General features: G+C 45.1%; 1 protein-coding gene across 1 annotated transcript; it reads right to left on the reverse strand.

Moving 5' to 3' along the window:
- Positions 1-2,341: 2,341 nt before the first annotated feature.
- LOC103531447 (cytoglobin-1) lies at positions 2,342-6,949 on the reverse strand. The gene is made up of 3 exons (XM_008497094.2): positions 6,855-6,949; positions 3,666-3,897; positions 2,342-2,470 (listed from the first exon to the last, which is right to left on the reverse strand). The coding sequence occupies exons 1-3, from the start codon at positions 6,947-6,949 to the stop codon at positions 2,342-2,344; spliced, it is 456 nt and encodes a 151-aa protein (XP_008495316.1).
- Positions 6,950-13,726: the final 6,777 nt, after the last annotated feature.

Below are 13,726 nucleotides of genomic sequence, written 5' to 3' on the forward strand. Positions count from 1 at the left end.
TGATCCTTGTTTGCTGATTCTGATTGCTTGTTCTTTCCCAAAGCTGCCTCCGTTGGAAGTTGTGACTTCATTCAACAAAGATGATGAATTGAGTTTTAGTTCATACATTGTTTTACAGTGTTTAGGCAATATTTTGAATCAGGAAAGTGTTTGGTTGTCTTACCAGGTCAAGATTTGTGTGGTTGCTCTTTTTTTCTCCAGCAGCATGACTGGCAAAGCACTTCGATTTTACTGGCTGTAGGGATAAGGATAAGCTCCCTTCATGAGCTCCCTCTCACTCCTCTTCCCTCTTCTCAGTATTTATTATGTGTTTGTTCTGTTCTAGTTCAGCTCAGACACAAAGGCCACTCCACAGCACTTTGCTGATTTAACTCATACTACCCATGCTACACGACAGATTATTTATCTCACCCAGACCTTCCTGATGTTCCACAGGCTGTAAGAAAACCATAGAGCTTGATGTGAGGGCTTTGGCCTGACTGACTAGTGGTGCTCCTCAGGAAATCTCTTTCTATCTTTTGGTATGGTATCTTCCTTAGTTTTCTCTTCACCAAAGCTATCTCAAACTTATCTCTAAGAATGCATACAGTATGTATAGCACCATGAATTTACTGGTTTGATAACCAATAAATGGTTTGCCTCCCAATTACATGGATATTACTGTTTTGCAGAGTAACAGTGAGATCCAAAGGAAGTCAGACAGGATTGTGTGGTGATGCTACTGGAGAACTAGGAATTCAGGTCAGTTATCCTCAGTCTTAACATGCTGACTGATCTATGGTCTGTTGGGAAAATTTCCTGCCATCCTTTGAAGTCTCAGATTGAAAAAAAAAAAAAAAAGCCATATACTCCTAAACCACTCACATCATACAAATTTTTGGAACTTAATCTGTCCTTCCCTTTGTAAATGTATTTTTAAAATAACTCATTTACTTAAGCCTGAGTTTGGTTTGCTTCACATGATTTGTTTTTGCTTTTGCTATGCTTCTCTCCATCAGAGGAGCAAGGGAGCACATGAGTCTTAAATCATCAGCCAGTGTTGTCAGGCTCCTGTCAGCTGTGGGTTTCTATGGCAAGGCCTAGCACGTCATTACAGTTCTGTAGTGAAATGAGGCAACCAGGTGCCACTAATTACCAGGTAGTGGGCATGAGCTTCTGTTAAGGTCACCTGTGCCTGATTAGGGTGGGCCCCAACTGGGCATGAGCAGGATTAAGGGGGCCATGAGAGGTGAGGCTTGAAGCACAGGCTCAGCTCAGTCCTGAGGAAATGAGCAGAGAGGTTAGCTGCTAAGGCAAGGTGAGGCGATGGGATGGGTACCTTGGTGGGAGCTTGAGCTGTCTTCTGGCACCCACTTGCAGTACCACCAGCTACGGCTGCCACTGCTGTGCATTGTAAGTGCCTTTTCCATGCTATAAATGAGAGGACACACCTACTTTCTCTGTTTATTGAGTTACATGAAAGTAAAATGGCCTAGTGGTTATTCACAGTTATTTGATTATTTCATGATGTCTAAGGAATACAAGGAAAAGCGGTTGAATAGTTCTGGTGTCTTTTACCACTGAAGGGAAGCTCAGGCCATCCAATGGGGCAGGATGAGGGCAGTGCCATAGAAATCCCATGGCAGCCACATCCCTCAGCTGGATGCGTTGTGGTAGCACAGGAGCCAGGGAGCTCAGTCCTATTGCCCTCTTCTGGGTATGTGGCCAGAGCAATTTGTTGGGAGAAACACCATGAAATCCACATGCTGGACATGCCCAGAGGGACCCAGTGGAGACCACATTCAATGTTGCCATCCCTTGCCATGAAAGCTGCTCTGAGAAACCTCTCTCAAGGCTGGGGAACACCTCTCACTCATGCAGAATGGGACTTTCCTTATGTTCTTCTCAGACCTAAGTCCTGTACACCTCTGCAAAGTCCCTGGAGATGCTTCAAAATGGTCTCCTGCTCAACTGTTCATGAGGATGGAGAGGTGGTAGCTGAGATAATGAGCTACTGGTGCCCCTCTGGGCTGCTGGTCCTGCTGGAAGGAGCAAGTCTTCCTCTCAGGAAGAGCAAGCTTAAGGCCATCATCTTAAAATGTAGTCTTCAAGGAGAGTTGCAAATGGAACCCTCCCAAAGCACATCAGGATTTGTTGGTTGGCTTTGATGTATCTGTGGGTTTTATTTAGCTGTAGAAACTCAGTTTGCTAAGGAGAGCATTGATATTTATACCTACATTACATAAGCCTTTTTAAAAATTATTTTTATTTTAATTTTTCATTCTTCCAACTGTGGCTGTAGGCCCAAAAGCAGCAAATCAGTACTGGTGAGATGCTTGATGAGCCTGGAGGTTGCACATCCTCACCAACCCTCTGCTTTGTAGACATTGTTCAGGTGAGTGCAGATTTCATTGGTCACCTTCTCAAAGGAAGCTTTGCAGTCTCCACCAAATTTTTCCTCCATCAGTTGCAAGATAATGTCACAGATAACCTGAACAAGCATAGGATAAGAAACAACCAGTGTGAACTTCCCTCCAATTTAGAGGCATAAGAACACAATATATACATTTTTAATCAGAATTCTTGGAGGACAGAGAGGGATACAAGAACAGTTTAGCAGCATATAGCACGCAGAGCTTGTAACAGGCCATGGAAAATCAAGTCTGTTATAGAATTCCCCAAAAATGCAGTTGCTGCTGCTGCTGCTTTTTTAACTACCCTGTATCTAGTTAACATTTGCTGCAACCAGCACATAAAGGCAGCTGTATAGGACCAGTTCACTTGGCCCATCTACTGCAGTCCACCTGGCAGTGAACTGTCCCAAATGTTTAAAAGCCACAAGGAGCCCTATGTTGAATACCTATGGAATACATGAGTTGGGAGGTTTTTTCCTAATCTTTGCTGCTCCTCAGCTATCCAGTACTGTGTCAATGAGGATTTGTTTGTCATTACAGTCAGAGGTGGGTGGTATTCTTTGAAATGCCAACTCCATTCCTGTGGAACATTTATTGTTTTATGAGCATCTTTACTCTGAAAAAGTCTTTCTGGACAGAAATCCTTACTTATGTTCCCACTTACTGAAAACTGGATCCACTACTTTGAAAACCACTTTCCTGGTGCCTGAGTGACCTTTGCCAGCAGGTGCCTCTCTGTGTTTTGTGCTGTTAGGCAGACAAAATAGTTCTAAATGCATTCTGCTAGTGACCTTAGGTGGACTTGGGCAAGTAATTTGAGTCTGTTATATATCACCTGTGTTTGTGTTGTGTTGGCAATGCTGTTGACATTTTTGCTCCATAACAGCTTTATCAGTTGTCCTAGAAAAGCCTGGTTCCTGTTACATAGACATCAAGGGCTGAAGCCCAGTCTTAAGCTGCTTTTCTGTGTCTTGTTATTAAATGACAAGCGTGGGAATCCTGTTGCACTGAGAAAAGCCACTACAGCTCCTGGGCAGTCCCGCAACTTCCACCTGAGCAGACCTGCCTGCATCACACCTGCTGCAGAACCTTTTTCCTAACAGGTGCCAGATCTCTCATTCCTGCTGTCTTCCACCAACTCCACTCTCTGAAGCATATATATATATATATATACACACATACACAAAGCCTGTTTTTGTCAGGTCTACCCCTCAAAGGGGAAGACATCCTTCCATCACAATTACAGCCTCTGGGAAAAGTCTGCTGGCTCACCCTAAAGTTTTTGGGGTCGATCTTCAGCTGGGTGGCATGTTTCTTGCCCAGTGGGTTCACTATCCCAAGAAAAGCCTCGGAGTTGTCCAGGTGTTGCACCATGTCATTGATGGCAGTGAAAACCTTCTTGCCGTGGCCCCGGACCTGATCCGACTGTTTCATCTCTTCAGCAGAGTCCATGCCTTTGAAGTGTGTGAAGTAAGACTTGGTGTCTGGGTGTTCAGTAAACATCCTGTTGAGAAATGAGAGACATCCTAATCTGTGGACCAAGGCATCAATGGCTTCAAATTCCAGGCCTTGTTTTATGCCATTTATTGCCCTTTTTCCTTCTCTCAAGTAGAACAGATACCTCTTCCCCCAGCGTTTCTTGGTTCTCCTTCACCTTTCCCATCTGTGCACAGCCTCTGGGCCCATGACAGCCTGTTCCCTCCCTTGTTTTTCTACAGGGCACTTCCCTCTGCTCGTTCTTCCTTAAAACCTACCTATCTTGAATTTATTCTACTGCTTCTAAAGTAGAAGACTTTCTAAAGTAGAACTCCTCAGCTCTGACTCTGTGTTAGGTGGAGATACAATTCACAGAGAAGTGGGAGCACGTTCACATAGGTTGCATGTGACAGCCCAACATTCCCAAAGATGTTCCAGACAGCAGATAGGTTCATTGTGCTCTGAGTGGGTGTTTTCATGGAGAAGCCCTGCAATTGGTTTTGTTAAAACTGTCTAGGTACTGCTCATTTCATTTATTCAAAAGTAACATAATTCAAAGCCACTTCTAAAGGATCTGCTTTTTATAACATATAAATTTCGGTCCTCCTGGTCAAGCTCTTGAAAAACAAATTTACTCTGTTGGGTGAATCAATTATTCACCCTGAAAGAGTAACTTCCAGATTGCATTTCACGGTATCACGGAATTGTCACTGTTGGAAAAAATGTCTAAGGTCACTGTGTCCAACCCTCAATACCTCAAAAAAAAAAAAAAAAAAAATATTCACCATCCTACTAGAGCATGTCCTGAAGTGCCTCATCTACATGGTTTTTGAATACTTCCTGGCATGGTGATTCCACCACCTCACTGGGCAGCCCATTCCAGTGCCTTACTATTCTCTCAGTAAAGAAATTCCTCTTAAGATCTAGTCTAAACCTCCCCTGGTGCAACTTCAGGCCATTTCCTTTAGTCCTGCCACTATATACTTCAGAACAGGCCAACAGTCACCTCACTACAACTTCCTTCTTGTTACTTTTAGAGAGCAATGAGGTTCCCCCTCAGCCTCCTCCATACAAAACAATCCCTGTTCCCTCAGCCTCATCCCTTAGGACTTGTTCTCCAGACCCTTCACCAGCTTGTTTGTCCTCTGAACTCACTCCAGCACCTCAGTGTCATTCTTGTAGTGAAGAGCCCAGAACTGAACCCAGTGCTTGGGGTGTGGTCCCACCAGTGTCCCACCAGGTACAGAGGGGTGACCACATCCTTTCTCTTGCTGGCCACACTGTTTCTGATACAAGCCAGGATGCTGTTTGTCTTCTTTGCTGCTGGGGCACACTTCAGGCTCATATTCCTCATATACAGTGGGGTGTCAACCAGCACTTCCAGGTCGTTTTCCCCCACGCAGCTTTCTAGCCACTTTTCTCCAAGCCTATAGCATTGCCTGGAGTTGTTGTGACCAAAATGTAGGACCTGGCACTTGGCCTTGTTAAACCTCATACAATTAGCCTTGGCCCATTGATTCAACCTGTCCAGGTCCCTCTGCAGAGCCTTCCTGCCCTCAAGCAGATCAACACTCCCACCCAACTTGATGTCATCTGCAAACTTGCTGGGGAAGCACTCAATTCCCTCACCTACATCAATGCTAAAGATATTGAACAAGACCAGCCCCAAAACAGACACCTGTGGGACACTCACAGTCACAGAATGGTTGGGCTTGAAGGGACCTCTGGAGGCCATCTGATCAAACTTCCTGGGTCCATCTGGTTGCCCAGGACCATGTCCAGATGGCTTTTGACTATCTCTATGGATGGAGACTCCACAACCTATCTAGGCAACCTGTGCTCTGTTGCACTCACAGTGAAAAAGTATATCCTGATCTTCAGAGGGAACCTCCTGTGTTTCAATTTGTGTCCATTGCCTCCAGTGCTGACCCTGGGCACCAATGAGAAGAACCTGGCTCCATCTCTCTACCCTCCCCTCAGCCTTTTATACACATTGATGCCCCTAAGCCTTCTCTTCTCAGGCTGAACAAGCCCAGCTCTCTCTACCTTTCCTCATGAGAGAGATGCTCAGTCCCTTCATCATCTTTGTGCCACTTCACTGTGTTTTTCCCAACACGTCCATGTCTCTCTTGTGCTGGGTAGGCCAGAACTTCTCTAAAGGCAGGTCTGGGGCTGTAGGACACTAAGACAAAATTCTGTAGAATAAATCACTTCATGGAGCCAAGCCACTGGATGCCACTAACATTTTACAGCTACATTTCTGAACCTAACTTTCCTCAGGATGTGACTCCTCGGACCGCAGAAGGAAGGAGCAGTGCCTAATACTATTTGAAGCTGATCCAGGCACAAGATGTGAAATACTAGAAAGCCAGAAAGAGTGGTAAAGTTATGACAACTAGAAACAGTATTTGGACGCATCGGTGTGTATGGAGATGATATATAAGTCCCAGCTGAGAGGGGTATGTGAAAGGTGAATGGAAGAAACTTCTGTCTTATGGAAAGAGAGAGGAAAACAGTGAAAACTAAGAGAGGAAAGCCCAGAGGATGGACACAATTCAATGAAATAGATGGGCTCTGGACTGGGAAGGCTAGAGGAAAATCACAACAGAAATATTGCAGACATACAAGTTAAAAAATCTTCACAAGAGTTTAGAGGCAAAGGGAAAGAGGGAAATAGGGCCTCTGTTTTGTTCCCATTCTCTTTCATACCATACTTTCTTTTCTTTACCTTAAGTGGGTGAAGAAACTGTTCTCATCTCTTCGTCCTTTCCCCCCCACTTCCCCCTTTCCTTTTACTTTTCTTTGTGTGGATTTCTCCTCTTCCCTGTTTCCTCCCTGAGGTGGGGTAAACCACAGCAAATCAAAATGGTCGCAGCAAGGGCTGCATGAAAAACATCAAGATGTGCTCCTCAGTGGTAACTCCATCCTTCTTGCTGTTCCTTCATCAACCCTCTGGGGCAGCAGCAGGATGGGCTCTTCCCTTACCTGACCAGCACAGTTGTCCCATTGTCCTCAGCATCCACATACATCTTCTCCCAGGCACTACGAGCACTTTGCACTTCTGCTTCAGAGAACGACATGGTGGAAGAGATGTTGGCAATGAAAGGTGCAGCAGGAGAGGGAAGGACAGGGAGGTCCCGGTGAGGTGGTTCTGCTGCAGCTCTCTTCTCAGGACTCTCTAAATACTGCCCTGGGATTTATGAGATCTTGAATGGATTCTTTGTCTCTGTTTCCCTCTGTGACATTTCTGCAGGCTTTAGGGCTGCCTAATCACTTTTAATCAGGAAAAAACCAACCACATGAGGAGGGAGGACTAGCAGTCTTGCCTTGACATCAGGTGCCAGATCAAAGATTTCTCTGTCTGAGGACAGAAGGGGAAAAGGGTGAGTTTTCAGTAGAGAAAGAAAAAAATCAGGTCTCCTCCCCCATCACCCCTGCCAAGGCCAGCACTTGGCTTCTCTCTCCTGAGTCAATCCTTGCCTGAGCACTGATTTGCTCCTGACAGCACTGCTGTGCTGCAGGTAACATGGTGCCCTTGCCATCCCCTCTTACCAGCACTTTTGGTCCTTCAGCCCAAATATTCTGCTTCCAGCTCCAGCAAAGTCTTTCCAGTCCTGCTTTCATGCCACAGTCACTGCTTTCCCCACAAACCTCTGGTTTAGCAGGGGCTCACCCCACCACGGTTTCTGACCTGGGTACTGAGCATGTGGGAGGCATCACTACCCCAAAATGACACAATTGCAGTGGAGACAGAAGCAAGGGCACAGCATTCATGGCCACAGGGCCCTGGAAAGACATCTCCTTTTAACCCAAGGAGACATAAGGTGCATGACAGCCAGGCTGAGAGCAAGGTGTTTTGTTACCTTAATCCTCCAGGCTCACATCTGGGATCTCTGCCCTGTCCCTAAGCTTCACCTTCCTGGAAGAAAGAAAGAGATGAGAGGCAGGAGAAGGGCCAGTGTGGAGCTGCAGACGGCACAAAAAATCTTGGATTATCTGCACAGTGCTTGGGCTTAACCTCTGGCAGGAATGTTCTGGTTTAATTCCAGAGCACGCACACAAAATAAGGGCTAAGGGGCTTGAAGAACTGCTGCTGGATGCCAAGCACAGACAAAACCTCATGTTGTTTGGGATGGTTTAGAGGAAGGAAGGAACAGGAGTCAGGGGGAAATGTGTGGCACAGTGAGCAACACCAGCCCTGATACCCACATGAAAGTGTTTGTTGTAAACCCGCCTGGAGCTATTGGTGAGGTTGAGCCACACCACTACCAAGGAGTGCCTCAAATGACTTCACCAAAACTACTCCCTTCCACCGCCTCTTTTTTCATCATAGCAAACAAAACGTAGATTGATAGAAAGCTTCACAGCCTTTGCTTTCTCATCCCCAAATCCTCAGAAAAACATCCCAGATTTAAGGAGAGACGGGGGGGTCATGCTATGCTGCTGGGACAGCTGCCTCTTTGAAGGCAAACCCAAACCAGGCATCTCCCAGTTGGCCAAGCCCAGCTGCCAGCACAGGGACACAGAGGAAGGAGCAAAGATGGCACTGCAGGAGTTGATGGTTCCAGACCTTAGAAGATAAAACTGCCTGGGAGAAGCTCAGTGGAGAAAGCACAAAGTTTTTGGCCAAGAACACACATCAGGTTCTTGCCTTAGGTGGCCTGGGAGAGAGCGAGAACCTGAAGAAACTTTAGCCAAAACAAAATAGACTTGGGCAGGTCTGGAGCATGGAGGTAGAGCTGTTTTTTTTCTTTGGAATGTGAATCTGTACAATTGCTTGCAATTTTTCCTTCTCTCTTTAGCTGCCATATTCTCCTTGCAGATCCTGGTGCCACCCTGACTTGCTGTGGGCGTCTTTCCATGGGAGAAGCTGGAGCACAGTATGGTGAGTCTGGCTCTCTGATGTGAGCTGTGGTATCAATACATGTTGCTGAAGGATGAGTTTTCCCTCTCAGCTTTCACAGTCTTTTCATCTCACTTGTTCACCCTTAGTTTTCCTCCCCTTTGGTTTTTGTTTGCAGCATTTCACACGCAGACCTGAGCTTCCTTTGGGACTTCTGCTTTGCTGTCCCCAACCTCACACAGGATGTTGCTCATCATTGCACTTGATATATTGTCAAGCATCCTGTTTTGGGCCCCAAAATACATGTTCTGATTTGGGATATTTGAATTAAATTAATTCATTGTTGAGTAACAAACCAATCAATACTTAAACACTCCTCTTAGCATATTTATCCCATTTAGGAAGAATCAAGATCTGCCATTAGTTACACTTCTTGGTTAGTAACTTCTCACTACCAGTCTAATTGGTTAATTGCACTCCTCACTTCTATTTAAAGGCACAGTGTCCTTTTAAATCAAGGTGCCTGTTCAAAGAGCAGTGGTCTTAATTGGGCAGGGTTTTTTTCTTGAGTTGGTAGTCTCAATCTCCCCCTGCCCTTTTTAGTTTCTGCTGAGTTATGCTGACCTCATGCCTTGTGGTACAATATTTCCTTATTATCTCTCAGGGTTCCTTCTCAGGAGATTAATGGTTACTAAGGTATGCAAGATAATCTTATTTATTACTGGAACTCTCCAAGGCTGCTCATATAGGCCTTTACCAGTTTCTGGTATTCCCCAGCAATCTTCCCTTGGTTATTTGCAAACTGGTGTGTGTTCCCTTTCAGTTCCCAAGAAACCTTGTGCTTTAGGCAGAGTGAAGCTGGCAAGCTCCAGTGACAGAAATGGATGGCATCTTCCACCTGCCCATCCATTCAGGATCCAGCAGTGCTGACTGACTGCAGAGCCCCTTGATGTCCCAGTCACAGGCACTGCAAAGCTGGCTGAGTCGTCTTCTTCTTCTTCTTGCAAGCTTGATTTAAGGCTCATGTTTAATACAAATAAACCTCCCTATTTGTTATGCAACAGGGGTTAATCCCCAGCTCAGCAGACACATTTCTTACAGAGGATGGCTGCACAGGGTCAGAGCTACAGCTCTGATTTTCCCTGCACTCCTGGTGCTGTCAGACTGAGGTTACAGCTCCCCAGGTTTCTTGGATGCTCAGCTTGAGATGCTGACACGCAATGCTGCTTTTACACTGATGATGAACACCTGCATCTGCTCCAAGCTCAGGTTCCGAGACTATCAGCATTACCAGCTCATCAAACCAAGCTAAATTAGGAGCTGCAATCACAGCTGTTGGTCTCAATGTCTGAATGCCAAAGTCTACATGGCACATGGGTGGGAAAGACCGGGGGCAGACACATGCAGCTTTCCCAACTCTCACCAGACCACACTTCATAGAATCATAGCATTGTTTTGATACCAGGGAGGATTAAACAATGCCCTGTGTAAAAGTTGTGTGATATGCTTCTGCAGCTTTAATCCCTCAAGTGAAACATTCACAGAATCAGGATGAAACTTTGCCTGAAAGCAGGAGCATGAGAGCTTGGGCCAGGGAGCAAGCAAAGGGTGTAAAATGTTTCCAACATAATTTGGTAAGAACATCAACAGCAGAAGAGTCCTAAAGTGAACTTTGCTTTGGAATGAGTAGGGGGCTATTACCTGAATGACCACTGATGAACACCTGAGCCCCACATGCATGTGAACTTATGTTTTGTAATGTTAGCACTAGGCGAATGTAGTAGATAGGTGGGATTTAATGTGATGTATAAGACCATGTAGGCCGATGGTATAAGCTTCAGCACATAAATATGTGAAGTTTTGTGAGCAATGGCTCAGTCAATTTGGGAAATGTTCCCTGAGTGTCTGATTTTTTGCACAACCGAATAAATCAGTGTCTTCCTCCTAAACATAGACTCTGCATTCCAGGAGTCATAGCAGTTTTCTGGTGACCAAGATGGGACCCCAAACTTGGAATTGCACACCACTGTAGGGGAGCTCTTACTGCCTGGACCCCAGCACACACCAGAAGATTTTTCTGTGGACTTCTCCTGTAATCTCTGCACTGGAATGTGAGTAGCAGATCAAGGCCCTCAGAGTCATCAAGTAAATTGGTTTCCTTCCAGTAAATCATATCCATTCTTAGGTATGTATAGAAAGGCAAATGAGGATTTAAAAAAACTCCTTATGCTTTGTCACAGTGACAACTGAAGTATGAGGAGTCTGCTGGAGTAGCAGCTTCTCTTGGTAGCATTAGCAATCGCTAGAAGTCTCTTTGTTTTACTTGTGACTTGTATTTGTGTTATTAAAATGGGTAATGAATCCCCAGCAGAAGATGGCATTACCAAATGTTAGAAAGTATTCCCTGAACTTGGAGTGCTTGGTGGCAATCCTCTTACCCAGGAAAAAAAATTATTATCTATTGTAATTAATAGTGGGATGAAGTGCCATATGTACAATTGTACATTTTTTCACATTACAAAATAACTATGAAATCTGAAAGAAGTGTAGCTTGGTTTTGAAGGATTTGATTGTGTTATTAATGAAAAAAAACAACAGGAAGGGCAGGAAAGACTTCTGTGATATTGCTCATCCTGCAGTATTGGGCTAAGATGCAAAAAGATGAAAAATTATGATGATGAGATGTGGAGTTATTAGTTGCCCCTTAGAGGAGGAAATGGACTGGCTGAGAAAGTGAGCAACTCAGACTGGAATTCAATGGAGAGGAAAGTGATGTAGAAAGCAAAGCAAGCAGCACCCCATTAGTCTGATTGCCAGACAAACAAGGGATAGGAGACCAATCTTGCAAGCCACCTGAGACAGGCAGTGGGGCCCAAAGAGGTCCCAGTATATGTGAGAGTCCCATTTTCTCATTGCAGATCTTAAAAATGGGAAGGAAATGGCAGGCCCTTACAGGGAAGACCACAGAAGGTAGCCAGGACTGCTGAGATGATAATTGAAAATCACAGTCCCATTTGTCAGGACATGCAGATATTAATGAATACTTTTATTTCCATACTAAGAAAAGAGGACTGTAATGGCCAAAACTGTAGAAGGAAGGGAGAGAATGCACAGACATCATGGCCAGCCTCAAGATTTTCTGCCAAAAGAGGATCCAGCCTGGGATCCAAATACTGTGAACCAGAGGTTATTGATTTCAGACTATCAGCAGCTACTCCGGTACAGAGTTAAGAACGGGCAATCAAACTCAGATATTAGGAGGAAGCTCTAGAAAGGTAAAGGAGCAAATGGATGGCCAATCAAGAATTTGTTGGAGGTTGATTGGGAATCAATATATAGCAGAGAAGAGCTGGAGAAGAGGCAGGAAAAGGAGCTGGCAAAGAAAGAGGCTACAAACACACAGCTATTAGCAGCTGCCATAGCAGAAGGCAATCAGAGAGCAGGCCCAAAGGCCACAGGGTATCTGCCCAGGGGCTGACAGAGGCAAGTACACTTAGAGAAGAATCAGTGTGCATATTGGAAACAAGAAGGATATTGGAAAATGGATTGTCCCCAGATCCCCAGCAGAGCAGCCCCACTCTGGTCTAAATCAGATTCTATCTCTCAGAGAGCTGATGCACTGGCAATGGGTTGAGATGGTGTCACGTTTTAACACTGGCCTGGCAATTAAACCAAATAACAGACACTCTCTATTAATCTGTCTCTCCTCCTTGATAAAGAAAGGAGAGAGAATAAGGGAGAGAGATTTATGGGTTGGAAACTAAACTACACAACTTTAATGAAACAGTAATGATAAATAGGAAAAATTACTAAATATGCACAAATATACAGGAAAATGGAAACCACATTCCTCTCCCCTTTTCCCCCAATAACTCTCACGTCACCACCGAGGCTGCAGGGCAGCACTGGGAAAGTCCAAGCTGGACTCCTGGAGTCAGCAGCAGTCGGGAGCTGGAGGCAGGAACACACAGATATGGGCTGGCACGGATCAGGACCAAAGGCAGGCGAACGGACAGAATCCTTCCAGGATGCCGGGTGAAGGAAGGGAAGCAGGAAATCAGGAAATCCGGCTTGGCCCTCACAATGCCTCAAATTTATACTGAGTATGATGTGTATGGGATGGAATACTCTGTTTGGTCAATTCTGGCATCTATCTTGTCTGTTCCTCCCCAGAGGAGGGCTGCAGGTGGGGGACTTCTTTATTCCTTCTGGAGGGTAAAGCATTCCTCAGAGCTGAGCAGTGCCCTTGGTTCTGCACACCAGTCTCCAGCCGTAACTATAAACGTTGAGTGTTAGCAGTCCTAGAAGCACACACTGTCTGAGAAACTTGCTGTTAATTTCAGCAAGTGCAACTACTTAAAGACACTCAGCTAAAAGCAGAAGTACAACACAGAAAATCACCTTTATCCTGGCCCAAACCAGGACAGATGGGGATTTGGATTGACAGAGACCAGGGCAGAAGCAAACTCCCCAGCAGAGTCCCTGGTTACAATGAAGGTGAGAAATGAGAATCTTAATCTTTTGGTAGATATAGGAAATACATGTTCTGTTCTGAACCCTTGCAAAGGGCCTTTAAGAACATTTTCTATGCCAGTTGTTGGTGACGCATGGAAAAGGGAAGTGAAGCCCTTTTTCCAGCTCTGCTGGTGTGGGGTGGGAAAACAGACTTTCACTAGTGAATTTTTATACATACTGAAGGCCCATCACTTTTGAGGGATGTGTTGACTAAATTAAGGGCTCCAATTACCATTCAAAAAGGAAAGATACATCCCAGAAGAAAACACCTTGGAGGCACAGGTGTTTGTTTTGCAGAATCAAGAACAAGAAGAGAACCTGAACCCCATCCTGGAGAACATGACAAATGCTGTTAACCCCCTTGTATGGGTCACTGGGATACGAGGAAAAGCAAAGGTAGTGGTAAAGTTATCCCTCAAGCCAGGAACCCCACCAGGTAAACAAAACCAATATTCCATTAAGTTGAAAACTTGCAGGGGTTTGGAACTGCTCATAGCTA

This window comes from Calypte anna, chromosome 1 (assembly GCF_003957555.1).
Source record: "Calypte anna isolate BGI_N300 chromosome 1, bCalAnn1_v1.p, whole genome shotgun sequence".
Classification (NCBI taxonomy): domain Eukaryota; kingdom Metazoa; phylum Chordata; class Aves; order Apodiformes; family Trochilidae; genus Calypte; species Calypte anna.